Genomic DNA, 26742 nt, shown 5'->3' with positions numbered 1-26742 from the left:
ACACCCGGGGTAGAGGCTTCCTGCGCAACACAAGGAACAAAAGCCCCAGTGGTCTCCCTCGTGGCAGCAGTAGATATCTTGAATATTTGGAGTTACAGACAAGTTGAATGGCCCTGCTGGAAGCCTCAGAATGTCTGTTGAAAGACGTACCACAGACACCCCCTTTTTTTATTATTTTCAAATGATTCTTACAATTTTTTCACTTGCGTGCCAAATGTGATTTTTTTTTTTTTTTTTTTTTTTTTTTTACTTATTGTTTTGGTAGTTAAATGCTTTACAGCTTGCCCAGTTGTCTGCTGGATCATTGTAGTAATATTCCTCGCTTCAGAGCAGAAGGCAAAGACTTCTCAGTTTTAGTGCATTTCCCCATCGTCTCGATACAAATCTGCAGCTCCAAGTTCTGAAGCACCTTGAGTTCAGCATGGAGCAGTGTGATGCCCTGGTACCTTTCCACTGCTCCGTGAGAACCTGGAGCTGTTACAAAGCAGCAGTGGGTCACAGAGGCTGCCTAAGTGCAAGCTGTCTGGGATGACTAGTCTTTCCTCCTGGTGTTTAGCCGAGATGGAGAATATTCTCTGAAAGTCAACGTTATGTCAACGTTTCAGATACGCAGGCTTCCCAAGTGTCGCGCTTGTCCCCTGGGCACAGTGTTGACGTGTGCCGTGGGTACCCTGCTCCTCCTCCCGCTGACCCTTGAGGAACATCCAGATTGCAGTAGCCGTCTCGAGAGTCTGTCCCCAGTACGAACAGCTTCTAAATGGCCCTTGGGTTACCAAGCCTGATCTGGCCCCAAAAGTCAGCCAAAAGCATCCAGACAGGCATTTCTTTTGATGTGTTCTTAGCTTTCACGTGAAATCATAAGCAATACATTATCTTCCTGTGATGAAATTTTGTTGTCTCCAAGGCTGCCTAGTTAAATTGTTTGCTTTTCATCCTAGGATGATGATGAAGTTGATGGAAATGAGGAAGTGAAGGAACCCCGGGTAAGTGAAAGCACATCTACATAGCTGGTGTTTCACTCTTGAGTGTTGGCGGCAAGAAGTCTGTGGCTTTACTCTTGTTTATACGAGAGGTTCAGGCTCTGTTCAGGAGCTGAGTACGAACCGGGAGGTAGCTCTGAGAACACATGGCTTACTGATTTCTTGTCTGAAGGACAGAGAACATCTACAGACTGGCCTAAGTTCAGAAGTTGGCTCTTTGAGAGCTCCATAGGCAGTTCTCAAAGCTGGCGGGTCTGCAGCAGCAGCAGGGGTTGAGTGCCCTGCTGAGAGTGCTGTCAGAGGCTGTGGTGGCCAGGGAGTGTGGCTGTCAGGTGTCCCCAGGAAGGAGCATGACCTTGTATCTCAGAATTGCCCCAACACTGTTATTTTGGACATTAAGTTTTGTATTTCTAAAATCTGCGCTCTTGTCTCCTCGTGGACTTGTTTACTTGTGGGAAATTGTCTTGGCAAGCAACACGTCAGAGACTGTTCATTGTTCCCCTGTTCTTGCAACAGTCTCATTATCCTTTGAGGCTCTCTCTTTTCTTTTATAATAATTATTAAGTCCTTCCAAATTGCATTGATTTCTTCTGGCTTTATCTGTCTCTGTCTAAAAGACATTTGAGCTTGACAATATGACTTACTCTGATGATGTTACTAAAGCTAAATACACTTCCAGACTATTAAAACGTGATGTGCAAGACCTGGGAAACAGCAAATTTAAGGTTGCGTAGGGGTCAGCCTGCTTGTGTGACGTTTAATCTTTGCCAGAAAACGCTGAACTTGCGGTAGCCTTTCCACGTACTTTGCAATTCAGTAGAGTGGTTGAAGCATCATTTTGTTTAAATTAACTGGTTCTTTGCTGAAATTTTGGGTAACGCTCTTCAGAGTATATTTTTCTTTCCCTTTTTGCAATGCTCTGTCGCAATGGGGCAAGGTGACGGTGAACCTGCTGGGGACCCGAGGCTGGTACGGTGCTGGGGTGGCTCTTAGCATGTGCTTATCTTTCCGTGCCAGCCTTTGCTTTCCAAGAGCTTACTCTGCAACGTGGAGTGCGGGATGTTCCTTCCCGCAGAAGCACCACCTGCTTCGAGTAGCCCAGCTCTTCCCACAGGGGTTTCTGCTCCTGGTGATACACGGCTTCATTAAATCTTCCACTTAGCCCTGCATGAAAGATTCAGCCTTTTATCATCCCTAAAATTGTTTTGACACTTCTGCTGCCTCACAGTAAGAGTGAAGGAGGGATATTTTGTAATGTGTAAGAAGTAATAATAATAGGGACACCTTGTTTCCAGCAGTCGTGTTTTGGACTTGCTGAGAATGTCTTGTTCTTCTGGGAAGTTGTCCCACATTAGCTAAATTAAGACAAAAGACTGTCTGAGGCTGCAGGTTTGGAGGCTTCCTGGAGTCTAAAATTGCTGAAAACGCTACTGAGCACAGTCCTCACCACTTGTGTAAATGGGTAAATTGCACCTCGTAAGAACCCACCATATGTTCCTGCCCAAAAATTCAGGGTCACCCAGTCTCTGATGCTGTTTTTCCGCAAATCAGTAGCAAGGAGTCCTTTTGTCTTCCTGTGATTTTCTTGTGGGTTCCCATGTACTAGCAGAGCAACTTTGCTTTGGTTCCCTTGGTCCCCTTGTGCACGTGCTTGGTGGTGACAGTCCCCTCTTCCCTTAGGCACGTTGCATATGCTAGACCCTGGGTTAGACTTTCCTTCCACTCTGCTGGTGCTGTTTTTCACATTCTCCCAGTCCTCTTGTTTTTATCTGTTTTCAGGTTCGTTTTTTTTACTGCATGCCTCCGGCATCATGTCACTTGATCAGGCTTGACTGGTTTATTTTACATCCAAATCAGAGAGATTTCTGCCCTGCTAGCTGGCCATCATTTTGGCAAGAGTCACGGAGCAGCTCCTTGCTTTCTGTTCTAGTATCAAGCAGGAAGTACAATTAATGATCATTAATTCATCAGTAATAATCATTCTAGAATAGCAGGTACCACCATCAGAGTTGTGGACCCAATCACACTGAAGTGTCTCATTTTAGTTACAGACCCCCAAAACTCTCCTGATTTGATGTGAGGGGGTCGGGTTTGTCCTCCAGTGTTTATATCTTGGCTGATCTTGGGAAGATTTTCACGTGAGCCAGAAAAGGCCCAACTTGAATTCCCTCCTCCAAACTGCGCAGCGCCGGAGATTAGCAAAGGAAAGGTAAACGCAGGTTTTGAAAAAAAGGAGTAAATACATGTTGTTCTAAGTGGATGAATTATTCTGGCTGAAACTTATGAGCACCAGCGTGGGAAACCAGCCCAGACACTCTGGCTGAGTTGTAGGCAGCTGCCTGCAGTCTCCTAATAGGATGTGTCGGGCAACCTGCGCGCATGCTCTGCCAGCCCTGCCGCTCTCCTGGCGATGCAGACTGCTTGGATGCGTTGCAGAAAGTTGGAAGAGCAGACAAAGTTTTATTGTGGAATAAATGTTCAAGGGCACAAGGACTTCAGCTGGAAAAAGCCTCTGGGGAAGCAGCTCTAGGGGAGTTTTTTGCGTGGTTCCGCAAAGGAAAGAGCCTTTGCTGGTCTGAAGAGACCTGAGTTTGAACCAGAGGTTGGGGGAAAGAGTCTGGCCACAGTCTAGTCTCTGTTTCTCAGAAAGCAGAAGTGATGACAGTCTGAAAGATCGTGCTAGTACCAGAGCAGAGTGGGCAGGCTGGCATTGGGAAACCTCTGCTCCCTGCCAGGCAGCGACCGAAATACCGGCGAGAATTCCCTGGTGGAGGGGGGTGGGGGCAGGGAGTACGAACACGGTACAGCCGGTGCAGATGTGAACCTAGTCTGGGATGCAGCAAGTGCAGCAGTAATGATGAAGGCTAAAGAGGATGGTCCAATGTGACATTTCGGAAAGGGTTTTCCTTATCCCTGGCTCTTCTGGCTTTGACTTGTACCTGTCTTGCCACTGCTATTAAGCAGCAGCAGAAATGGGGTACCAATTTGGACGAAAAGTGTATTTGAAATGCCATACATGAGAGAAATAGAACAATGTTTGTTATCCTTTAAAGAATGTTATCTCCTTGAAGTTCTCTTTAGTAGCGTTGCAAATGTGCCTCACCCATGTGTCAAAATTGTTGGTCAAAGAAAAACTTTAAATACGGGGGAGTGCGCTGCGTGTCATGTCGGTAAAGTAACAATTTCTGGGCAGTAAAAGTGTCAAAGAAAACATCTGTTCTCGTGAACTTCCTCTAGGGCAGTCTGTATAGCGCAGTGTAAAACCCAGACCCATTAATGGAATTAACTTTTATGCAGGAATAACACTGGAACATACGATTATGGATTACAATCACAGTAAGTGTATTAAGTAGGCTCCGTTTCTGGCTCCCTGTACTTTGATTTATGAAACACGAGTATTTTACATTCTGCAAAACGCCATTCAAACCCGCTCTGTTTTGTAAATATTACGTGTTCTGCCTAATTCTGCTACTAACACGAAATCACCAGATGCAGCTGGGTACTAACAAAAACTAAACCTCTGTCTTAGAAGGACTGAATTTGTAAGATTGATTCTGTGAATTCTAAGGGAAGTCCAATGGACTGGAAATTTCCTCATACAAATTAAATTCCTTAGTGTTACAGCTGTTTCAGAGTTATGACTTGGGGGTCCCGATTTTGGTATGTTCTTTTTCTCACCTATATTTTTGCTTTTAGTGGCGTTTTACCCTCCACAGAGGCTTCCAGTCTAGCTTTGGTAATCGTGGTGTTTACCTCTGTTAAAAGATGGATTTGATAAACAACTGAAAGATGAGAAATGGCTTTAGTGAGTGTTTTGGGACTTGTCTGTCGTAGCCAGACTGCATGTATTGGGAGCCCTGGGAGTCTTTGCAACTGCCCCGCATCCCACGATTTTATTGCCACCCTTCCCCAGTGCCGTGCGGGGAAGCGTGGCACTGGGGACGTGCCTGCGGACTGTCTTCTTAAGCTGAGGAAGGCCCCGAGTCTTCCACTTTCTGGCCTCTCGCTGCCTAATATGGTAAGGAATGTCCGCATGGACCGCGTTGTGCTGAGACCCGAGGGGAAGTGGACGAGTAAAAGGGAACAAAATAGGCAAACTTCTTGCTAGCTGAGAAGAAAGTAAAATCTTTCCATTTAGATAGCGTTGTATGGTAGCATCGTCCTGCGCACTGCTAGCCCAGGGTCCCTTCTGGGGACTGAGGATACCAGTATTTTTCCCTGCTTTTACCCTTGAATATTTACTTCTAGCATAGAAGCAGTGTGATGTGGGAGGGAAGCCATCTGGCCCATGTCCAAGGTAACGGAGGTGGTACTGTGCGTCACTTGCATGACTATAGTTAAATTATAGAGCATTTAATTATGTGCAACGTAAGGCTGTGAGAGATTGGCTGCATTTAATCCTGTTTATAAACAAAATGCTGTAATGGGCTGAGTATGCTGTGAGGAAAGGAGATCTTTAATATGTGTATAACCAGCAATATGAAATAGCAGGAGATTGCTGCAAAAGCACGAGCTAACGTTTTGCCATAGAGCTTTAAATATGATGAACAACACTTTTACTGTGTTTGGAGTGCCCTGGGTTCTTTGGGAGGTGGAAGGAGGAAGACATTATAGAAATTGAAATTGATTCTGCAAATATTTCTGCAAAAAAAATTCACATCTGCCCAGATTACTTGCTTCATGGATTCTCCAGCCTAATATGCTTGTCTTGTTTTTTCTTAACCTTAATGTTTTGAGAAGGGCATCAGACTTGCTGTCTACTCTCCTTGTTGATACAGCATTTAAATCATCAGCGTGGCTGCTCGGTTCCTATTTACAGCTCTGGGAGCTCTGGGAAAACATATTGTTTGTGCTTAAAGCCAAGCAATCCAAGTCGGCGATGTAGACTACAGGGTTACAGCTAAATGCGTTCAGGTTAATTCCTCTAATTCACTGAGCTGCTGAATTAGAAAGGTGTAATGTGAAGCAGTGTCCGTGATGGAGATGAGTAACACAAAACCAGCTAAAATCCCATCTGCGAGTCCCAGGAAGATGAGGCAAAATAGAGTCCTCCAGGAATGATTTCCAAGGTCATAGACTCTAACTATTTAAGGTAACTTTATGCTTCAACTTCTTGTTTAGTAAATTACTCTTGGAATTTCAGTGTAGTCTGAGGTGACTGATCTTTCTCAGTTGTCAGCAAGTAGTTTCTCCTGGAGCAATGGAGCTGAGGCTAGCAATGCATCAGATACTCGGCAGATACCTTGGCTCTTGTTGGCATTGCTCGGAGGCCTCCGCAGCCAGTTCAAATTATCCCGTTTCACCCCAGGGTCCTGTCCCTTTTGCCTACATGGCAGCTATCTCACAGGTGTCCTGGGATCCTTTTGCTTTCTTCCCAGAAGGAACTGGGAGCAGTGTGATGGATGGGGTGGCAGCAGGATCAGTGCCATGTGGCTCCATCTCTCCACCCGCTGTGCAGTGACGATGGGGCACAGCCACTCCAGGAGATGTTCAGTGTGGCTGGTAGCCTGGACCTGTTGGCCTGAGGAACAGCGTTGCCTCCTGATTGTAGCCTGAAGACAGAATAACTGTTGTTTTGTGTCTAATTGTGTTTATAATTTTTGACTTTTTAAAGGTTAACAGCATAGGTTTGTGCTTATACATGTAATGGAGCATCACGTCAATTTTTGTTTCAAACTCTGTTTCATCATGACGTGCTCAAAATTATGGAAAGGAAAAATATCTCTAACTGCTTAACTACTCGCAGCATGTTCTCTGCCCCTCTGGGAGCTGACAGTTGTCCTTTGTCAGTCATCCAGCGGGCCACAGGGAGGATGTCTCTCCTGATGTGGTTGAAGATACCCTCCAAAAAATCTGGTCTGCTGGATGAAAATTCCTGCCTACAGCAGTAGATGTCTGGGCAGCCCTTACAGCCGCGCCGGGTTGTCCTGGCCAACTGCTTTGGGGCACAGGTGGGTTGTGCAGGGCAGGAGGAGCAGGCTGCAGCAGATGCAGCTCGGGGGTATCGTGCTGGGTGCTTGCTTTCCCCCCCTCTCACCAGCGCACCGCTGAGCACCTTCCTGGCAGCGCCCCTCTGAAGCCGAGAGACCTTGCCTGGACGGACCGTGCAGGGTGGCGCGGTCCCATGTTTAGGTAGGGAATGATTTATCGCCCAGACGTATCGAGAAGGAGCAAAAAGCAGAAGCTGTAGTGCTGGATGGCTAACAAGGAATTGAAGAGTAATCTAAATTTGTTCGGAAAACTGAAGTCAAATTCCCTGGCAATAAAATATCCTTTGGAAACTACCACTGTAGGAAAAATTGTGTGATGCAAGTGTGGTGATGCTGTTTGTCCCCTTTGTCTTTAAAAGGTCACTTTTTGTTCTGGGTTTATATCCTCCCACATGCTTCTCTTCAGAAAAAGCCTCAGATTTGGAAAGCCATTGTTAGTTTTTTGCTCTTGGACATGGAGTTTCCCTACGAGAAGTCACAGTGTTTGGCAGAAGCTACTTTATTATTTGGTATGTCAAGATGTAGAATCCATAAGCTGCAAAACGCCCTCCTGGCAGGAATTTCCCACCAGCTTTGGTTTAATTCATGCCTCAGCATGGTTTTGTTACTCATTATAGTAGGTACTTAGCAAGTAGCTAATGCTGGGCACTGTTGTGGGGGGAGGGGTTGGCTTTTTTGTTTGTTTGTTTGTTTTTCATATATGTAGGCTTTTTTTTTTTTTATTGCTCCTAGATTTCATCCTTGGGAGTGAACATAACCTTCTGCACAACAATCTGCTGCTGTTGAAGGAAGGCCAGAAATAGGCTTGAAGCATAGTTAGATAGCAATGTGTTGAAGTTATACATTTGTTTGGCCAGCGGCACTAGAATATTGCTTTGTGTCAGCCAGTTGCTTCCACAGACGAGCCAACAGAAAGGTTTTATAGCCGTGGAGTGGCTGGGGTGGGTGGGAGGTATGCAGAATCTGACGAATTTAGATAAAGAGCAAAATGGATCATGACTCTGTTGTGAGAGCTCTGAGATTTCTCTTTCTCTATGTCATATTTTGGAAAGTCCCTTAGCTTGAAATAGCTATGTTTGCATCTGGTTGTTTTATTCGTGTTTGCTTTCTCAGTTTCCCTGACATGGCCTGTTAATATCTTTGCAAATTTCTGCTACATTCCTGCTTTGTAACTCAGGAGGAAGCAGCACAAACATCTTTGTAAGAAAAAGCTGGATCAGGGGAGAGGGAACCTGTCCATAAACCCCTGCAGAGTGCAACCGCCGGACTGCTTTGACTGGAGAATATTATTGTCCTTAATGGTAGTAACGGGAGGAAATCACTTGATTTTTGGCGTCAGCAATGCTCTAAACTGGACTTCAGAGCAGACAGTGGAAAGCATCTCTCTGGTTTTTCTCATGCTGCTTTTTTTAGTTGAACAAAACATGGTATCGAGCTCGGGAAAGAAGCCTGAGCGTGAAAAGACGGAGCCGGGTTTTAGGTGGACATGAAGCAACTTATCTGTAGGCATCAGTCTTCCGGCTGGTGTGTAAGACATCCTGAGGATTATGGCATGAAAATACGCAGTGTGGGGGTCGCCCCAGGCCTCTGGGTTTGTGATCGTGGTTGCATTTACAGCCTTGAGTGGAATCAAATCTGTGGTCTCAGAGACATTTATTTTTGGCGGAGCAGTCGCTGCCACATCTGTCTCCCTCTAACGGGAGGCCGTTGCTGCAGCGTTGTTTTATTGCTGCTGGTTATTGCTACCGCTGCCATCCATTTCTGTAACCTCTCGCCATCAACCCTTCTGGAGATGATGAACTCAAGATAATGAAATCCTTCTCCCTCTTCTGCGGTCTCCTCTTTATATTCAGTTCTCATCCTCTGAAGTTAGGGAGGTCCCCAGAGGTGTCAGCGAACACCCCTGCTTCTTGCCCTGTTACAAACGCTGGGTTAGACTCCTGAAGGCACCTTGCCTGTTCTTCCAAAAACTCTGTTCTTGCTCCACAGGACTACTGGAAGACTTTTCTCCTGCATGCATGTTTCAACACTTACAGGTGCTAAAATGATGTTTCTGTGCTGAGAATGGTGCTTTTTAAACTCTCTTCACTACTGCTTTGTATTTTCTTTATTTGTAAGAAAGCAAAAAGAAAAGAATTGTGAAGTTTTGTATTTAAAATGCGCTGTTCTCAGCCCACACTAGAATTACCTGCTTCTACTGCTTAATCCGGGTCTGCCTAATATGTGTAGCTCCCAGCCCCTTTTATGATAAATTTAGTGATGGGAATAAAAAGTGGGGGAAGTATGATGGTATATGTGCAATTACAGACTGTCAGCTGCTGCGTGTGTGTTTGGGAGGAGAGGAAGATCCTTTCATTCTGCTTCCTATCTGCGAGACATAACGCCCGATCTGCTCCTGGGAATCCTAGTCAGTGCACTGCGGATGAAAGCCTGTTCACTCGTGCGGGCTGTGTTCCGTTCCGAGGAAGCTGCTGCAGCGCCTTCACATCGCCGTTACAGCACAGCTTATCGCCCGGCCAGTAATTCCTTTGCTACAGCCCTTCAGCCGTCTGTTGCCAAACATAACCATTCCTGCCTCTTTCAGCTCTGCATAAACCCTGCGAAGCTGTAATTGAACCTGTGAAAGCTTGCATATCAATTTGAAGTAATTTATTTACAGTGTTTTAAAGCGGTTTTTATATAGCATGTATTTTCAGTCAGCTCTTCATTATGCAGAATAACGGTGTGCTGGGTATTTCAGTGAATACAGCTGCTACAGCTTTGACCCTGAGTTGTCCCACTTAACAGCAGCCCTCTGCATCCTTGCAGTGTATCTGCAAACCAGATTACAGCTCGCAGATAATACAGTTAGCTGTACAAAGGAAGAAGGTTTATTATGACAACTTTGAAAGGCTGGCTTTTTGTCGCATCTCCTGGGTTAAGTAGCAGCGCTGCTAATTCCAAACCGACTCATTATGCATCAAAATGAACGGTTTCTCTACGGAACCTGCAGAATTTCTTTGCACAAAAAGCGATGGGTACAGTGAATAAAGGTGTGAGAGCAGGAGGGTTAACAAGACCCAGCCTTTTCACGCAGGTGAAAGCCTTCCCAAATATTTTGGTAGTAGCATAGAGACTTTTTACTGGAAGATTGCATGTAGAGGAAGAAATGACTGGTAACCAAGGTGGAGTAATGACCGGTACTGTAACCTTTCGTCTGCCTGTGGAGCCCTGGTTGTTAAACCCAGACAGTATTCCTGGCTTCGGACCCTTCGGATCGGGATTCGGACCCGATCTTAGATTGATCACGTGCTTTTCCTTTGCAATTAACAGTGCTCGGGTCTGATTTGGCTGTAGCGGAAGGCAAGTGCAAGGCAAGCAAGATACTCTTCCAGGGACAAAGCAGTGGTGCCATTTAGTATGCACAAAGGCTGCATGTCATTTTGGGCTTAAATAATCACAAATCTGGGACATCGTGAGGTGAAGGGAACCACAGGATTGATTAAACTTTGCCCACAGTATAAATATTATTACAAAAGGGAGGTACAATACTCTTACGCTATGGATTTCAGTTTGGTATGCTGATCCAGTAGCATAAAAGCAATAGAAAATCTAATCTTGACTCTGTTCTCTATAGCCTGCATCAATAATTAATGGGTTTTTCATGTTTAAACTGAGTTTCTCTTGATTTTTTTATGGAACTACTTTGGACCTAGAACAAATATTTTATAGGCATATAGTAGCTTTGTAGCTGGGCTCTTGGAAACAACTGCTAGGGTAGTTTATTTTCCTCCATTTCTCTAGAGAAGTGTCGTGAGAATAAATGCAGCTTTAGAATTTATTTCAGTATTGTGTAAAATTGCAGATTTCGGTGTTTCCCTGGACTGGGACATGACTCAGCAAACAGGCAGCGTGCACTCCTACAAGTGGGGCATCCAGAAGTGAGGATTGTGAAGATTTCAATTAAACAGCAAACAGCTACACTCCCTAGGAGTGTACCAGTGGTACCTGGGGCTGCATTAAGCAGTGGGGAGTGGGTTCTCTGCTTCCCAAAGAGAAAGGAGCAAAATGGCCTCAGCAGCAGGTTCAGGTGAAAACATGAAGCGTGCTGCCCGCCTCTCCCTCTTGCTGCTCATCTTAGGTTGTAATTCACACCTTGTGTCCCTGCAGCGCGGCCCCGCTGGTGCTGTATTGCTCAGCGCGGCACAGGAGGGGCTGCAGCAGGGGCTGTGCCACCCATCCTCAGAGGCTGAGGGCGTTAGTTCTCCTGTTCCCAGCTTAAACTGTTCCCTGGCGCTGAGGCCAGCTGGCAAGGAAGGCTCAGCCGTGGTACCGAACCCGCTTACCCTCCGCGTCGGCACGGCTGTGTCCGAGGCACCTGCTGGGGCTGGTCCCTGCAAGTGCCCGGGCTGGACGTGGAGCAGCATTGCTTGGCGAGGGACAGGATGGTGCCAGAGAACCTTCCAGCAGCTTCTGTGCCTGCAGGATGTGTGCCGGAGGGCAGGGATGCTCCCTGGCTGTGTTTAACGTAACAGAGTAGCCAAGGAGGCCCTGCAGGAAGGTAGCAGTGTGGAGAGCATCCTGGTGCTGTGTGGCCCCGGTTGGTGCCTTCAGCTCGGCCCCTCCATCAGCTGAGCCTTGTGCAGCTGGAGACGCCAGCGTGCTCGTCGGTGTGTGCCTGCACCGGGGAGATAGGAGGTTTGGCTGCGAATGAAGAGAGTCAGCTGAATGGGAAGGAATTCAGCAACGCGCAGGACAGCGCGGTAAACCTGATGTGGAAAATGACAGCTAGGACTTTGAGGAGGTACTTTGGGGATCATTTGTTCCAAAAATACCAACTACCCTCCCTCATCCTTCAAGTTTTATTAGAATTCTGGTCTCCCAAGAGGGCTTCTCCTTTTCCTCTCCTCTGCGCTGTCAGAGAACATGCCGTGGGCTCACGTCACCCATGAGCATCGCTCTGCAGCTCTGGCTGTGACTCCTGGCTTTGCTTCCCACTCCTGTCTGCTGCAGGTCGGAAAGCCGCCGCGCCGCTTGTGCTTATTTGATCAGTGTCACGTTCTGTAGGTGAAGATTTTCAACACAGGTAGAAGGGCTGTTTGTATTTTTCCCCTCAAATATTTAGCTCAGGGCTTTGTCCTCTTTCTGGTATGTCATTTTTTTGGATATGGGTCCAGCTTTCTAATACAAAAAATCGGATACAGACACAGGTGACGTTACCAAAGGAAGGGAGAGGGTGGCCGTCTGCACGGAAAAGGGAAGATGCCTGAGAAGAGCGATCATGGTCAAGACCATAGCTCTAAGTACAGGAAATACACTACCACGTATCGATATAGGAAGTACAGTTGTGCTGCTGTACTCATTTTATACTCATTGTACTTTGCCCAGAAATACGCTGCAGCCTGAAGTTACCATCTGGGCAGCCTCAGGGGTTTGTGTCCAGTGGTTGTGGAAATGCTCACGGAAGGTGATGGCTGAGCTGGACGGGGCTGTGGGCGACCTGGGCTGGTGGCAGTGTCCCTGCCCGGGGTGGGGGTTGGAGCAGGGTGGTCTCTGAGGTCCCTTCCAACCCAAACCGTTCTGTGCGCACCTTTCGGGTTGCTGTATAAAACCTCCTTAGCAAAGGAGGTGGCACCCCAGCACCAGCACCGAGCACACTGCTGGTTCCTACTGAGGAATATCCTCAACAGACAGAAACAGTCGGATCTAAACCATGACCTTGAACGTGACAAACATCAGGGTGTGAGGACAGCAGCACCGCAAGGGAAGAGTTGGGTTTCATACTTACACAGGGGGAAAACTTGAAAGCGAACCATACAAAACAGCAGGGAGAAACCTGTTAGGGAGTGAGGCGCCTTCGTTGAAGCAGTGGTGAAACCCGGCGTGTTTTGCCATCTTGCATCTCATTCTGCTGCCTTTCTCCTGCTAATCAGAATGCTAATTCTCATGCCACCCCTTCTTTTTAAAACGAGTTATTGTCCACCAAGATGCGTTTTGTCAATCTGTGAGGCATCTGCACTGGATGACTAATTAACTTTTAATTAGTAGGGAATAGAAAGCTCAGTTTTTGCTTTGGTTTGAGGCTCTGGCTGTGAGTTCTGTACTGAAATGTTGATTTTGGAGCTTTCCTGCCCCTCCTCAGCAGAAACACAACCTTGGAGGGATGTGGCTACGATTTGTTTGGGACTGGACGGGAGGGGAAGCAAATCCCCGCAGTTCTGAGCTGTGCAGCTCCACCTTGGTGACTAAGCTGGGCTTTGTCAGACTTTAATTGTGATTGGGACACTCCAGCCTGCTGGCGGCCACACGGGTTAGCCCAGTTTCAATTACTCTCACTGTTTTGAAATCCCAGAAACTGAGACTAGTGTGAAACGATCAGCCCTGTGTGCATGTTCTATAAATATGCATTTAAAATGTCTGAATTACCTTGTTGCTGCTGTGCAGCAGGGTCAGAGTGCCGGGAGAGGTGTGTGTGTGTGGGGGGGGGGGTGATGAGTGCAACAGATGGAGGCTGGAAAGATCAAGGTCCTGCCATGGTCTCCGTGAGCAGCGGGGTGCCTGTCACTACCTTCTTGTGTGTCTGGACTTAATTTCCATACCTTTAGAAGGGAATGCAGAAATATTGCCAGGCAGAATTAGACCTCTCCAGCCTTTTATATTTTTTTTCCCCTCACCCTCCTGCAGTCAGTGAATAATGAGTCCCCTCCTTCCTCATGATGAGGCATCCAGTAGAAACCTGATCTGGAAGTTACTTTCTTAGAGAAGGACAATCTGGCAGCCCCTTTCCTCTCTCCATGGCAATGCTGCATTGCCCCTGGATAGTGAGGATGCTGGATGGCAGGAGAAATTAATGCAGCTGCTATTCCAAGCACCCTTCCCCAACTACGTGTCAATAAAATTACACAGTTGCCAAGCGGTGTGCGAAAAAGGGGCAGTATTTCAAATCAACAGTGATACACATAAGCACAGTAATACTCTTTAAATTATCTTTATATAGATATTCTTCTGCACTTGCTAGGAAATGTTTGATGACAAAGCAGCCTGTGGAGCTGGAGCAGAATGGTTAACTCCAGGCACCCAGGGGCTCGTCAGTAGCTGTTTCAGGTGGGTGTGGATGAGTCCAGATGAGGACACATCCCTCGCTGTGGTACTGGTCTGCTAACACTGCCTTACTGGAACTGGTTTGGTGCAGGTACCTGGGCTGATGCTTTCCAGCAAAGGAAAGCATAGATTGGCAACCTTATGGTTGCAAGGCTGTACTTGGGGGATGAGAGCTATGAAGTCAGTGCACCCACTGGGTGGTTGTGGGCATTTTTCAAATGAACATCCCGTGTGCTTGTTTAGTTGGAACCTGAGGGACATCCGCTTGCCTTTGCAGTGACCAATCTCGCCATCGCCTGAGATGCTTTCCAGTGAGCTAGCTGGTGTAGCAGCAGCATGGCTCAGCCAAGAGCTAGCTGGAACTTTGTTGACAGAGGTACCTGCTCTCTCCACCCTTTTTCTTACCCTCCGAGCTCCTCCTCAATCCCAAATGTTCCTTTGAGTAAGGGTACATTACACAAGCTCCATGTCGCCTTCTTGCAGCACAAGACAGGGTTATGAGCAAACAACAAAAATCCTGTTGTGCTGCATCAGTGTGTCCTCCCTTTAATGGTATGTACTGCTCCGTGTCCTTTAAAATATCTCCCTTTGTCGCAGCCGCAAAACGCGTGCTGGAATTTAAGCTTTGCAAACTGCCGTCAACTTGCCTCTGACCTCCCGCTCGCAGCCCGTCAGGCCTTGGGAGCTCGTAAGTTATTTTCTTTTCTTCCCCCACTCCCCCCGCCCCCTTTTTTTTTTTTTTTTCTTTTTTTTCCCTTTTTTTCCCCCCCTACAAGTGGCAGCCCAAATCCCAAGCTGAAAGTGAATCGCTGCTGCTGGCCACCCTCCAGCATTCCTGGCGGAGCGAGTCAGGATCTGGAATGTCAGAAGGCAGCGGCAGGAGGGACTGGAGAAGGCTGCGCGCGGGTAACGGCGCCTGGGAGGAGGAGGAGGAGGAGGACGGAACAAAACACAACTTCATCTGGACTGCCCCTTTCCAAACCAGCGTTTGTTCCTGATTTATGCTTTCGTGTTTTGCTTAAAGCGTGCAGCTCCGTGCAGTGACGGCAGAGAGCTCGCAGCAGCGCTCCGGAGTAGAACGGGTTTTGGTTTTCTTTTCTTCTTTTCTTTTTTGGCAAAAGCCTCGTGTCTAGATAAACCCAGCTGATTTTCCAGCGCTCCGAGTTGAGCCGGGAGTTTTTGCCTCCTGCAGCTCTGGGGGGAGATCGCTCTGGTCCTGGGGCATAGGCTCTGGATGAGAGGAAAGTTCTTGTGTGGGGAGATCGGGATGGGGCCGGGGCGGTGAGGCTGGCACGGAGCAACGCCCGGCGCTGGAGCACAGCGAGTCCTTGACACTTTCTCCTCTTCTTCTCGGACAAGAAACATTGTGGAGCCTCAGCTCTCCCTGCAGCAGATTAATGCCTAAAATTACACACCCTAAACAGCAGGGTTTAATTACCAGAGCTGTGAATAGTTTAATTAGTTTGTTCTGACCTTGGAAGAAGGACCTGCCCAGCGCCTTAGAGCGACAGGAGAGCAAGACTTGTATTGCTTCTCAGAGACACCCAGCCCGCGAGGCCATGTCGTCCTTGTACACCAGGAGTAAAGAGTATACTCGCAGCAGGAAGGCTCAGTCAGATTCTCCCCCATCCTCTCCTTCCCCGATCGCAAAGACACTCAGAGTAAGCAGCTTTTTCCTTTCTGTTTTACACGGAGCCCTGCTCAGCACGTGCTCTGGGCAGAGACCGGTGGTGGCGGTTTGTTGTCTTGCACCTGGAGACCCGTGTCTGTGGTTTGCTTTGGAACCAGGATGGCTTAGATGAAACTGGGGAAGGTGCCTCTGCAGCAACAGGTTTTAAGCAAGCTGCCAGAGCCCTTGGCTGGGATTATTTGCACTAAAGGCTGTAGGGAGTTGCTGTGACGGTATTTTCCCCCCTATCCTGCTGTTCGCAGAGACATCGCTCTCCTGCTAGGCTATTGCTGGACGAAAACCTCACTGTGAAAATGAGGCAAAACCTGACCAGCCTGTTAAGCTGCGCTCTTCCCAGGAACGCTTTGATACTGCTGGTGAAACAAGGTTTGCGCTCCAGCTTCCCCCCTGGGGCTGTGCTGACCTGGGTATAGTTTAGTAATTTCAACGAGAACAAAAAAATGAAGAAAACCACCTGTAGCAGGAGGCAAGGCGAGGCGGTTGACTGGTCCTCCCCAGACCAGAGCTTGTGTCCCCATCTACCAAGGTGTTTGAAAATTGGGAACATTTCGTAATGGTATTGCTAATAGCTCCGGAGTCATGTGAAGGGCTATCATGAAACTCTCTGGGTCTGTGTCGTTAGACAGGCGGTCGCTTCGCCATCAAGAAATATTATCATGCTGGAGTCAAAGCCCGGAGGAATTCGTTTTAAAAAGGCAGGCTAATTTTAGATGTAAGCATTAAATTAATCTGAGCACTGGTGTTTGCTCAAATCAGATATGCATTGTCTGCTCCTTTTGAAGTGGCAGATCTTGGTCTGCAAAAAGCATTGCCTGAAATATGTAAAAAGGGCTTGAACCCGCTGCCGTGGCGTTAATGGAAGCTATCCCTGACCTCAGGAACTTACCCTCAGCAGCCTGGGAGGCTGCTGGTTGCCCCCCAGGCTGTTAACTGTTTAACCCAGGAGCAGGAGTCCGTGCTCTCCGGCGGTCTGCAGGTGGGGTATCTCTGGGGAGGTTTTAGATAATCTAGAACTATCCCCTGTGTGCTTAGGTGGAGTTTCTCCATCAGTTTTTACGGCTGTGCTTACTGTTCCTCACTAAATTGCTACAGAATTGATAACCAGCTTAATAGCAGGTGGGGAGCCTTTCCAATGTGCCCTTACTCCTAGAGTAAAGCTGAAAATGTTTTAATTTCTTTCAAAACCCAACATCAGTCATGTCTGGCGTACACAGATTGACTCATTCCCACCCCCCCAGCCCCCACCCCAGTGCATCTAGGCATATAAACAAGTGACAAACATCTTGCAAGAGCCGTGACTGCTGTGTTGACGGTGCGTGCCTGGCTGCTTTGGTGCACGCTGCCCAGAGGTGCTGGTTCCCTCTGTCAATAGCCACGATGGAATTGCAGGCTCCTGGGGCCCCCATGGGTGCTGGAGGAGGTGGTGGGAGCTCTCAGGTGGGTAGAGAAGGGTGCCGGGTGGGAATGGGGGGGCCTGGCGAGGAGCTGCCCTCAGCTTCTTGTGGCAGTGGGATGTTGGTGAAAGCAGACAAGTGCGCACAGAAATTTTGGTGGTCCTTGCAGTAGCAATGGGAACACCAGCTGTGGCTCCAGTGCATCCATGTGGGAGAAGCTGGACGGGGAGCGCAGCAGCACCGGCTCATGAGTCCGTATAGGAAGCGGCCCTGGCGCTATCTGGGTTATCCCTTAAAAGGCTAATTAGGGAAGGATTTACTTCAGGCTAAAACAGAGTATCTGAGTTAACTCTGCAAGACAACATAACTGCCACGAGCAATAGTGATAACGGAGTGCGGTTTTCCATGGATTTGTCCTGTGGGCATACTCCCCCACGCCTGCATAACAGCAGCCCTTGCCGCAGGGTGCCACTGGCCTTAATAAACCAGGTAGAAATGTGAGATCTTGGAGGCTTTTGTCTTCCCATCCCGTCCAGATTGAGACCAGCAGACCTGCGGACTCTAAACGTTCCCAGCTGAGCAGAGGTGCAAAAACACGTGAGCAGGCAGGGAACCTCACACATGGTACAGGCATGGAAAAAAACCTCTTGGAGAACCAGACAAAGCAAAGAAGGTTTTACTTATTAAGGTATTGGTGCCGAACAGCTGCATTAAAATGTCATTTGCAAAGCATTTTCCTGTGGCATCCCCTGCTGCACTTGTACGGCTGCTTGTAATGCTCTTCCTTAGGTGTCATGATAATATTGCATCTGGGGTTTTCCACCTTTAATTGGTGGGATCTCCCCAAATGCACAGCTGAGAAGGGCGAGCACTTTGCAGTGAGCTCATACAAGTCGTAAGAAAAGCAGCGACCGTGAGCAGGGCGCGGGAGTGAAAGGCAGGTGCAGGAGATGCTGGTGCCGGCAGGGTGTTGGTGGTGTCAGGGCCCCTGAACCTCTGCAAGCTATAATACTGAATTTCATGTATTCACATGAACAGCCCAGAATTATAGTCACCAATATAGAAATAGCCAAGTAAATCCTGTTAAATCAGCCAGGGCAAGCATTGCTAGCTCCACCTTTCCAATTACTTTAATGAGGATGTTGTTAGAATTTGGAAGCTCAAATCCCTTTGCAATCAATTCAGATCATCCCGTTATTTGGCAAAGGCTTCCATTTTTGCGGCGGTGGGTACTTTTTCATCACAAGTTCACAAGTTTTGCCCCATACTGTAGCTTGAGTTTTCTCTTCCTCAAAAAAATATTCAGAGTCAACTGTGAATTACACCAAGGGTGTAATAGGCAACCCATGGTATGGAACCTTGAAAGCAAGGACTGAAATATTTTTCTTTTTTTCTTTTTCTTTTTTTTTGTTCTCTTTTTGTTTTTCTTTTCTTTTTCCTATTTATGCTGGGCCAGTTGTTTTTTCATAGGAAAAACCCTGTAGTTTGTGTTTAGGCTCATCCATCTGTTCATTGTGGTACTTCATAACCCTCGTGTTTCTCCACGGGATGCCGGTTCGGCAGGCAAATGAAAGCCGAGGACGCACACTCCCACTTTACTGCACAGTGTAATTGCAGCTTTTCAGCTGTTTCCCACCTATTTGTCAACCAGCTGTCCTTTCTTTTACAGACTGCTCCTTCTTTGTCTTGTCATCCGATATTTTTTGCTGTAAAACAGACCATCAAAACTTAAAGCCCTCATCAGCATGTGTGTCTGCTGCTCACTCAGGAGTGGCTGCATCCCTCTGGCTGCTGTCTCCTGGTGGTTGTTACTCGCTCCTCAAGAGACTCTACGTAATTCTTGTTGTTCTGGCCATATTCGCGGTTTCACTACAAGGCTTTTCCCCTCTGATGTTAGGTCGCTCCCTCATTAAGCCACCTTCAGTGCTTATTACTTGAGCATTCCAGCTGAATTTCTGTCACGAAGGACTCGGCGATAAAGTTTTAAGTATACTCGGTGGTCTGTACTGATGGATTTTATTCTGCCTTTTATTGGAGTGTCTGAAGGAGCTGTGCCAAGTGGGATGCAGGAGCATCACCTTTTATGGGCCATATGTTTTCACCGAATCACTTGGTAGTAATACTTGAGCATAAAAAGCAATGGTTTCCAAATTGCCATCTCTGTTATCGAGCTTCCATGTCGAGGCTGCGGTTGCTCTAAGCAGTGATTACCATGGCAGCAAATCTGGGTGCAGTTCTGGATGTGGGCACGTACGCCCAGAATCCAAAGCAAATCTTAAAGGGGGAAAAAAATCTAATGCACAAGAATATTAGCTGTCTGAGCTGCAAGTGGTTGGCATGCAAGTAAAAGCAGCGTGGGTTGGGTGTGATACCTAAATAACAGTGTAGAATAATCTTAGAGGTCTGGGAAGGCGACCAAGCCAGGCTGCTTTTAACCAGGGAGAGATGCCCAGGAGTGCTGAGGGGTTGGTAGAAACACCTGATCAGATCAAGCCTTCGGAGAGGTTTGTGTATCGGTGTGCCCGGTGGCCGGCCTCCACTCCATGAGTGTTTCCACAACAGGTTTAATCCCGTTTCAGACGTTCCCGGTGACAGGTTTACTCTCACGCGAAGCAGACCTGTATGAATCTCTGGGCTTGCTGTGCTGCTGCTGCTGCTGCAAACGTGTTGAAGAGCATTCCGAACACATTTCTCCAGGAAACTTTATTTTCCTGGGTTTCCATTTGGCGGCTTGGACTTGTTCTACTTGCGATAAAAATGACGCTGCATTAAGTCGAAATGGGGTCAAATAAGTTGTCTCATGACATTTTCTATCTAATTTCAGGATTGCTGACTAGTTACGCAGTATTTGCAGGAATGATTGCCCCCTCTCCCATTAGCCAACGAAAAATGTGGGATAATGAAACTTGAGCTTTAAGGCAATTAACCTTAGCCTGTGTTCTTTAGCACCCTGATTTGTTTCTCACTGGCTATTTCTCAGGCAACATGTTCTTTAGATGGGTATCAGTATGAAATCCTTCTGGGCTCTGTTTGTTCTCTGGTGGTTGTTTTTTTTTTTTTTTTTTTTAGTTTTCCTCTGTAAATGTCCATATCTGGAAGCGTTTCGGAAACTTCTGGTTGTTCTTAGGGCACCACCCGTTAGATGTTCCCTGCTGTGACTCAGTAGCCAGGCGATGCTCCTGTCGCTGCCTGCATCTGGATGTATAAATAAAATGGGTCAGAGCCCACGCTGTGACCCATGGAGCGAGTGGCTTGTGTCCCTGCGGCTGAACTTTCTTCTTCAGCTCTCCTCCCTGCCGAGGAACAGAGCAAATCGATCTAAGCCAAAGCCGTAGCAGAGAGTCTGGTAACCATTAAAGGATCTGAGTGGTCACGGGTGGTTTTGTAACGCTGCAGCCTGTTTAAAACTCCCATTTTGACCCTCTACTGTGTGGTCAGTGATGGGCGCCTTTGAAGCAACTGGTGAAGCAGCCAGAGAGCAATCGCTTGTGATAGCTCACGTGTGGAAGTGATGCCTGTAGTGGGGCGGGGGGGGCAGGGGGGTGGAGGGGAACCTGGGGTTTCGCCAGGCTGTGAAAGGGGTGAGGGGAGAAGGAGGAAGAGGATCTTTAATTTGGATCAGCTCATGGTACAGCCACAAACCCAGCATGCTGGCGCGGCTGAGACGGGGAGGTGCTGTGGGATGGGAGCGAGCGACCGCGGGAAGCGACGGGTGGAAGCTGTAGGCAGCAAACTGGGCTGCTGGACGGGGAACCGGCCTTTACTGGAGGCCATGATGGTTCTGTTTTACACAAAATGTACACAAAGCCGTAGAAAACAGGGCTAGAAGAGAGGCAAAGCTCGGCCCATCCATTCCCTCGGGGAACCCACCCCGCGCCGGGCAGGCACCACGTGCTGGCACTGCCACCCGTGCCAGTGGCACCTGGGCCTTGGGGAGCTGATGGGGGGCGGCTGGGTTGGGGGGGCTGCTGGTTTGCCATCGGGGAGAGTAGCTCCAGGTTCGGATCACTGCAGCTGATCCGGAGCTTTTTCAGACTGAAGCAGGGAGAGCGGTGGTACAAGCTCTCTCACCGCTAGCAGCACAGGGTGCCCCGTGCGTGTGGGCAGGTCAGCGTACCTGACCCACCGTGCCCTGCAGATGCTGCCCGCGGTCGTGGGGATGCTGTGTGGGTGCAGGAAGGTGTTTGCCAGGTTTTGGGGTGCAACTCACACCGCAGAGTTGGCCAGTTGGCTTTAGGCAGCCTGGATCCTGGCTAGTGGCCGAATAGGTGTTGAAATACCTGATGATAACACCTGAAAATGTCCTGCTAGGGCGTTCGCAGGGGCAAGGAGGGTGTCGTTGCCTGCAGACCTGTGGCATTCTCATATTGAAGGAATTTATGAGCAGATAACATCTCTGCTTGTGTCACTTGGCCGTTTGGCTTTTATTTCGTCCAGTCTGGAGAGTTTTGTCTAAGATCGCGTTGCTTTGCAAAATTAAATTTTTCACCAATAAAATCTGAGCCCTTAGAAAAGAAATAAAATAATAAAAAAAAAAAAGCAGCAAACCCAGGTTTCTGAATTGTGGCCTTCACTAAATTAAAATGCAATCCAGCCTGACGTTTTCCATGGCGAGCTTTATCCCCGGGAGACAGTGGTAATAAACTACAGCTGCTGCGAAGCCGGCGGGCACCGGGAGAGGCACGGGGAACTGAGGCACGGGCTGGCAGCCGTGCGGACCGGTGTGCAACTGCAGGACGTTTGGGATGGCAGGAGACGCCGTCGTCAGTCCACCACAGCCATATGCGTTTGTTTCTGATGAAATACATGCGAGCTGTACTGAAAACGATGTGATCTGTTGCAGCCAGCTGCCAAAGCCACTCTTCCATCTTGAAGAACCTTTTAATACTATGCTTCAGTAACAGCAGTTTTTATTAAGCAAAGTTTATTGATTTATAGTTGCGAAAACATATTTTGCATCAGGCTTTGGGGAGATGGAGGTTATATGGAGGTGGTTTGGCTGCGCTGGATTATTAATCATATCAATGGGATTTTGTAATCCTTGCATTTGCACAAATGCAAGCTTGAGTTGGAAGGCAGCGCTATTCATCACGTCAGCTGTAGCTAACGGGATGCTGTAGCAAACCACAGTGCTCAGGTCAGCAGAGCAGCTTTCCGAGGGAGGCAATGACCTCAAAATAACTATCAAAAGCAGAGTTCAGCCAGACCTAATTATTCTGCAACCACTAGAAAACCAAACTTGACCCCAACCATATCTGAAAGACAACTGTGGCTTGAGGGGAGCGCCAGTCCGAGCTGTGCCTGGTGGGGATGGGTCCGAGGTGTGCCAGGCAGCCTTGCTCACAGGCCGTCCTCCTTCCAGCTCAGCTCTTGCTGTGCCGGCTCCAGGGGGACTCGTTCCTGCAGCAACACCGGCGAGGTTGTCCTTTGTACAGCTGCCGTGCATCAGCCCAGCCATGCACCTTTGTGCATGTACACAAACATGTACAGCCATGCACAAACCTTTGTGGTGTAGGAGCAGCAGAGCCACGCAACGGCAGGAGCACGGTGGCTTTTGCATATAAGAGGGAAAGAACTGACCCCAAAAGCAGCTGGCTTTATTTTGTGTTTAATTTCTAAAACAAACAGGACTCACCAGGAGGATGTTTGCTAGCACAAGAATAAAATTCAAGAGGGACCTTAAGCTTCCCTTCTTGCTTAAGCAAAGGGAGGAAGGCAGGGCTGGAGCTGTGCTCCAGGATCTGGTTAAATGGTGGTTATTTAATCCTAAGTGTTGATCAGGATCTCTGAGACAAAACACACCAAAATAAATTCCTTGAGGACTATCTTAAAATAGCGCACATTTTCTTGAGGTTGGCCTGTTGGAGATAAAGTAGTATAAAGTGTTCCCAAAGCATCTATTTTTTTCTTCTTTTCTTTTTCTTTTCTTTTTTTTTTCTTTTTTTTTTAAATGTAAATAGTAGACTTTTTCTGCCTCTGCTGGGTCAGATCTCAGCTGCAGAAGAACACAATTGGAAGCAATTAGGCCAGTTTCTGACTTGGCAAGAGCGGTGGCCAATCCCCCTTTTGGCGCTGCGTTTCAGGGCTGCATTTTATCTAAACCTTCCGCGAGGAATTTGGTTTTAATTATACTTTACTGAACTCCCAACAGCTGTAAAAGTTTCTGTGTTTTTCGGGGAAGGCTTCTGCCCTCCGCAGGCTGAGCACATTTCTAAAACCAAAGCGGTGCGGCATTCCCAGCGCTGTGCGGCATCCCGGCACGCCGGGCAAGCACAGCCTGACCAGTGCCCAGCCGTGCCTCTCCCAGGGCTTGACCCGTGTCAGCACGGGGAGGATCGGGGGGCTCGGAAGAAAGGGTTTGTGCAGGGAGGAGCAGCCCCGTATGATGCTCTTTGTGCTTTTTCTCAGGTCCCGTCTCAGACGTCCTGTGTTTTGCCAGCGCACCCGGGCTGAATAGTCTCTGACCCTGTCTGGGAGGGCTGGGGAAACTGGTGAACCCCTTTGCTGCCCTCCACCACCCTCAGCACTACCCAAGTGTGCTGCCCACCGTGGGATGGCCGGGAGGAGCGGTGATGTGATCTCTCTGGTGAGAGGTCCAAGAGCTAAGGATCACCAGAAACTTGCGAGCACGCCTGCGTGCACTCCGTTCTTTGAAGTTTCCCTTTCACAGCCATCCCCTTGGGTGTCTCAGCACTCTGCAGCAGGAGTGCCGGGGTCTGGGCTCGGTGCTGGCTGCCGTGCTGGTTTCTGAATCAGGACAGCCACCTCCAGTGCCTCGCTTTTCCCCGGGGACCTCCTCCCCCTGCCCCAAACCCTGCAGCGACATGACCCTGTTTAGATCGCAGGAAGGATAATTTTACAACCCGATGCTTCCCTGGCTGTTAATGTTTCTAGTCAAACTTTGGATCCCAATGGAAATGAAGGAGTCTGGGCAAAACTGATAGTGCTGTTCCAAATTTGCCAGGGGAAGAAAGAAAAAAAAAAAAAAAACCCAATGTGTTCCTGCAGTTGATACAGCAGTTTCTCAGCATCCCCTTTTTTAACCTTAACAGATCGCACGGCGTTCACACAAGAGCAAATCAGGAAGGGAAAGCCCTTTCCTGCACCAGCTTAGTGAAGTGCACGTTTGGTGCCTTGGCTCTTGTTTCCTTCTTTTTACCCCCAACTTCTGTTTCCAGGAGGGAAGAGGTGGCTGCTGAGCTGACGGTGCAGGTGCAGCTGGAAGCGTGGCGAGGGCTTCCAAGGGTGCTATGGCCAAATGAAGGGCAGAACTGAGCCACAAAGAAGCTGCTTTCTACTGAAAATCTATCTCTGCATGTCCTAGTGGCCTCTGAAAATGCCTCTGAGCAGGTAGCAGGGATGTCTCGGTTAAGCACCTTGTCCGGTGTTCCCGTGTAGGGCTCACGCTTCCCCCCTCGGGTACCTCCTGCACCGCCCAGCCACCTCCCAGCAGGACGAGATTTTAGTCATCATTTTGTTTAACTTGGTTCCTCGGGCTTCAGAGCCTCCCTTTGTGGTAAGAACTGTCACCTCTTTTAGTTGGAGCCTTTTTTCAAAGGTGCAGAGTGGAACTTTTTTTTTTTTCATTTAGAATGTTTTTTCTCCCTCCATCATTACTTAAAGAAACACAAAAAAAACCCCACCTGAATAAGCTGGTCCTTGAAACATCAACACAAACACTGGCCTTTGTGCAAAACACAGGAATGTATTGAGCCAAAAACTGATTAAAACCAAAATAAATAAATTTCCCCTCTTTCCCCAAAGGTAGCAGCACATGGAAGAAGGATCTACTGATGAAAACTGTTCTGCAACTTTCCTTACGGCAGGGACACTTCCAACAGCTGCCGTAACATCTTGTTCAGACTCTGCTTCCCAGACCTCAGCTTTTTTCCAGTTCTCCTCAAACTTAATAATCTTTGTCTGAAAGATACCACGTTTCACTGAAACAGCATGGAGAGAGCACCCGAAAATTGAAGGGTGAGGGAAAGACACCGGCTTTCCCAGTAGCTGCAAACACAAAGGTTTCCTGTGGTTCCGTCCCATTTCTGCAGGACAGTGGGGTTGTTTTAGGGCAGAGATGTGCTTTACATGAGCCTAAAGGGAGAGAAAGTCACAGGAGACCAGCAAGTACTGGGAAATACCCGGATTTGGGCTGGAGAAGCGTCACTGGTGCTGCGTGCTGGGGCAGCCGCAGGTGGCTGCGGGGCTGCTCTGCTCTAACGCTGCCAGCAGCAGCGATGGGGCAGGTCCTCCCGTCCCCTCTAGTACTTCTCATCAGACACAGAGGTGACTGCAGTCCGACTAATTCATCTCTGTATCCGTCACAGGCAAGTTTTAGGTACAATAAACCTGGGGGTTTTCCCCTTTGCTGTTCCCAGCAGCTGTGTTTAAAGCGATTCCTTTCTAACCGCTCCCTCCCTTTGCAGGAGCGCGCCCCTGCTCTTTCACCAAAGGTGCATCAAATCACCAAAATTCCCTGCCTAGGGAAGTTATTAGGAGGAAAAAGGCAAAAAAATGTTTTTTCCCTCTTGCCGCCCGCACTCAGGCTGGCCTGGGGACTGGCCCAGGTTTTGTCCCTTGGTTTCCACGTTGCCTTGCCCAGCCGTGCGCGGACTTTCTCGGCGCTCTTCAAATACGATAGCAGGTGTGCTGGCTGAAATAAATGCAGGCTTGATATTAAGTGGATTACTTGACTAGCCGTTTGTCATTGTAAGAAAAGTCATCACTGAAGGGGATTAGCATAAAGTGCACAAATAACTTTCAACAAGAGGCTTGTTAATCACTTCCTAATTCCCCTCTCCCACTCAACAGCGAGGGTGGGTCACTGGGCCAGAATGAAAAGGGAGCCGTCAGGCAGCTGAGGGTTGTAAAAGGCAAATGTCGAAGCTCTGCTAACAAAGGACCGTGGAGACATCAGCCGGTGTGTTTGCAGCCGAAAACGGGCAATCTTTCCGACAGCCCCACGCCAGAGGCCAGCCCTATGGAAACTGCTCCCAACTTACTGGTGTGGGGCTTTGGACAGAGTGGCCGAAGCCACGGCCGTTCGGGCAAGCGGGCAGGTGTCCCTGTGACAACAGCAGGCGGCTGCCGGGTGTTTGGCCTCATGAGAAGCTTCCCAGGGAGCAGCCAGCATCACTTGTGGAAGCGCGGCGGAGCTTAGCTGTGGCGGAGAGCCATCTCTGTCTCCCTTGGGTGGTTTCTCAGCAGTACCATGCAAAGGAAGCCTTTGGTGCGTGGAGAGAGGGTTAGAGCAAATAAAATAAGATGGGGCTGGGCCCGCTGCCATGGCTCAGAACCCATGCCAGCACCGGGACGGACTCCTGGAGCTTTGGTGATGGGCTGGCACCCAGCCCTGCCCCGAGAGCCCGGCTGAGGGTGGCCCTGCAGGCACAGCTCTGGAGAGAACATGCTAATTAATAGCAGGGTTTGCTCATCCTTTTGAGCTTTGCATTTAGCACCTTCAGCTGAATGTGTTGTCCATCCACAAGGCTTCAGATGTGCCAGGTTTCTTCAGTTAATTTCTTTTGTACTGGCCAGATCGCTGTGTCTCATGTCGGAGGGCTGTGTTGCAGAGCAAGCGGGGACTGCAGATTCCTTGGGGAGGCTCC

At 48.5% G+C, this 26742-nt stretch overlaps 1 protein-coding gene across 7 annotated transcripts in view; it reads left to right on the top strand.

Annotated features, from left to right (window-relative positions):
* PPP1R12B (protein phosphatase 1 regulatory subunit 12B) overlaps nt 1-26742 on the top strand; it is a 120910-nt gene that overhangs the window by 77372 nt on the left and 16796 nt on the right. For 6 of the 7 annotated variants that reach the window (XM_080367445.1, XM_080367443.1, XM_080367441.1 and 3 more), the window contains one exon: nt 939-983. In XM_080367445.1, coding sequence (XP_080223571.1) covers nt 939-983 — 45 coding nt within the window. Of the gene's footprint in view, nt 1-938; nt 984-13440; nt 15712-26742 lie in introns of those variants that run through there. The other variant, XM_080367446.1, reaches the window with a different exon arrangement.

The sequence above is a fragment of the Falco punctatus genome (assembly GCF_963210335.1).
Source record: "Falco punctatus genome assembly, chromosome: 17".
NCBI classification, from domain to species: domain Eukaryota; kingdom Metazoa; phylum Chordata; class Aves; order Falconiformes; family Falconidae; genus Falco; species Falco punctatus.
Note: the sequence above shows the minus strand (reverse complement) of the source record. Positions and strands in the feature narration are given on the sequence as shown.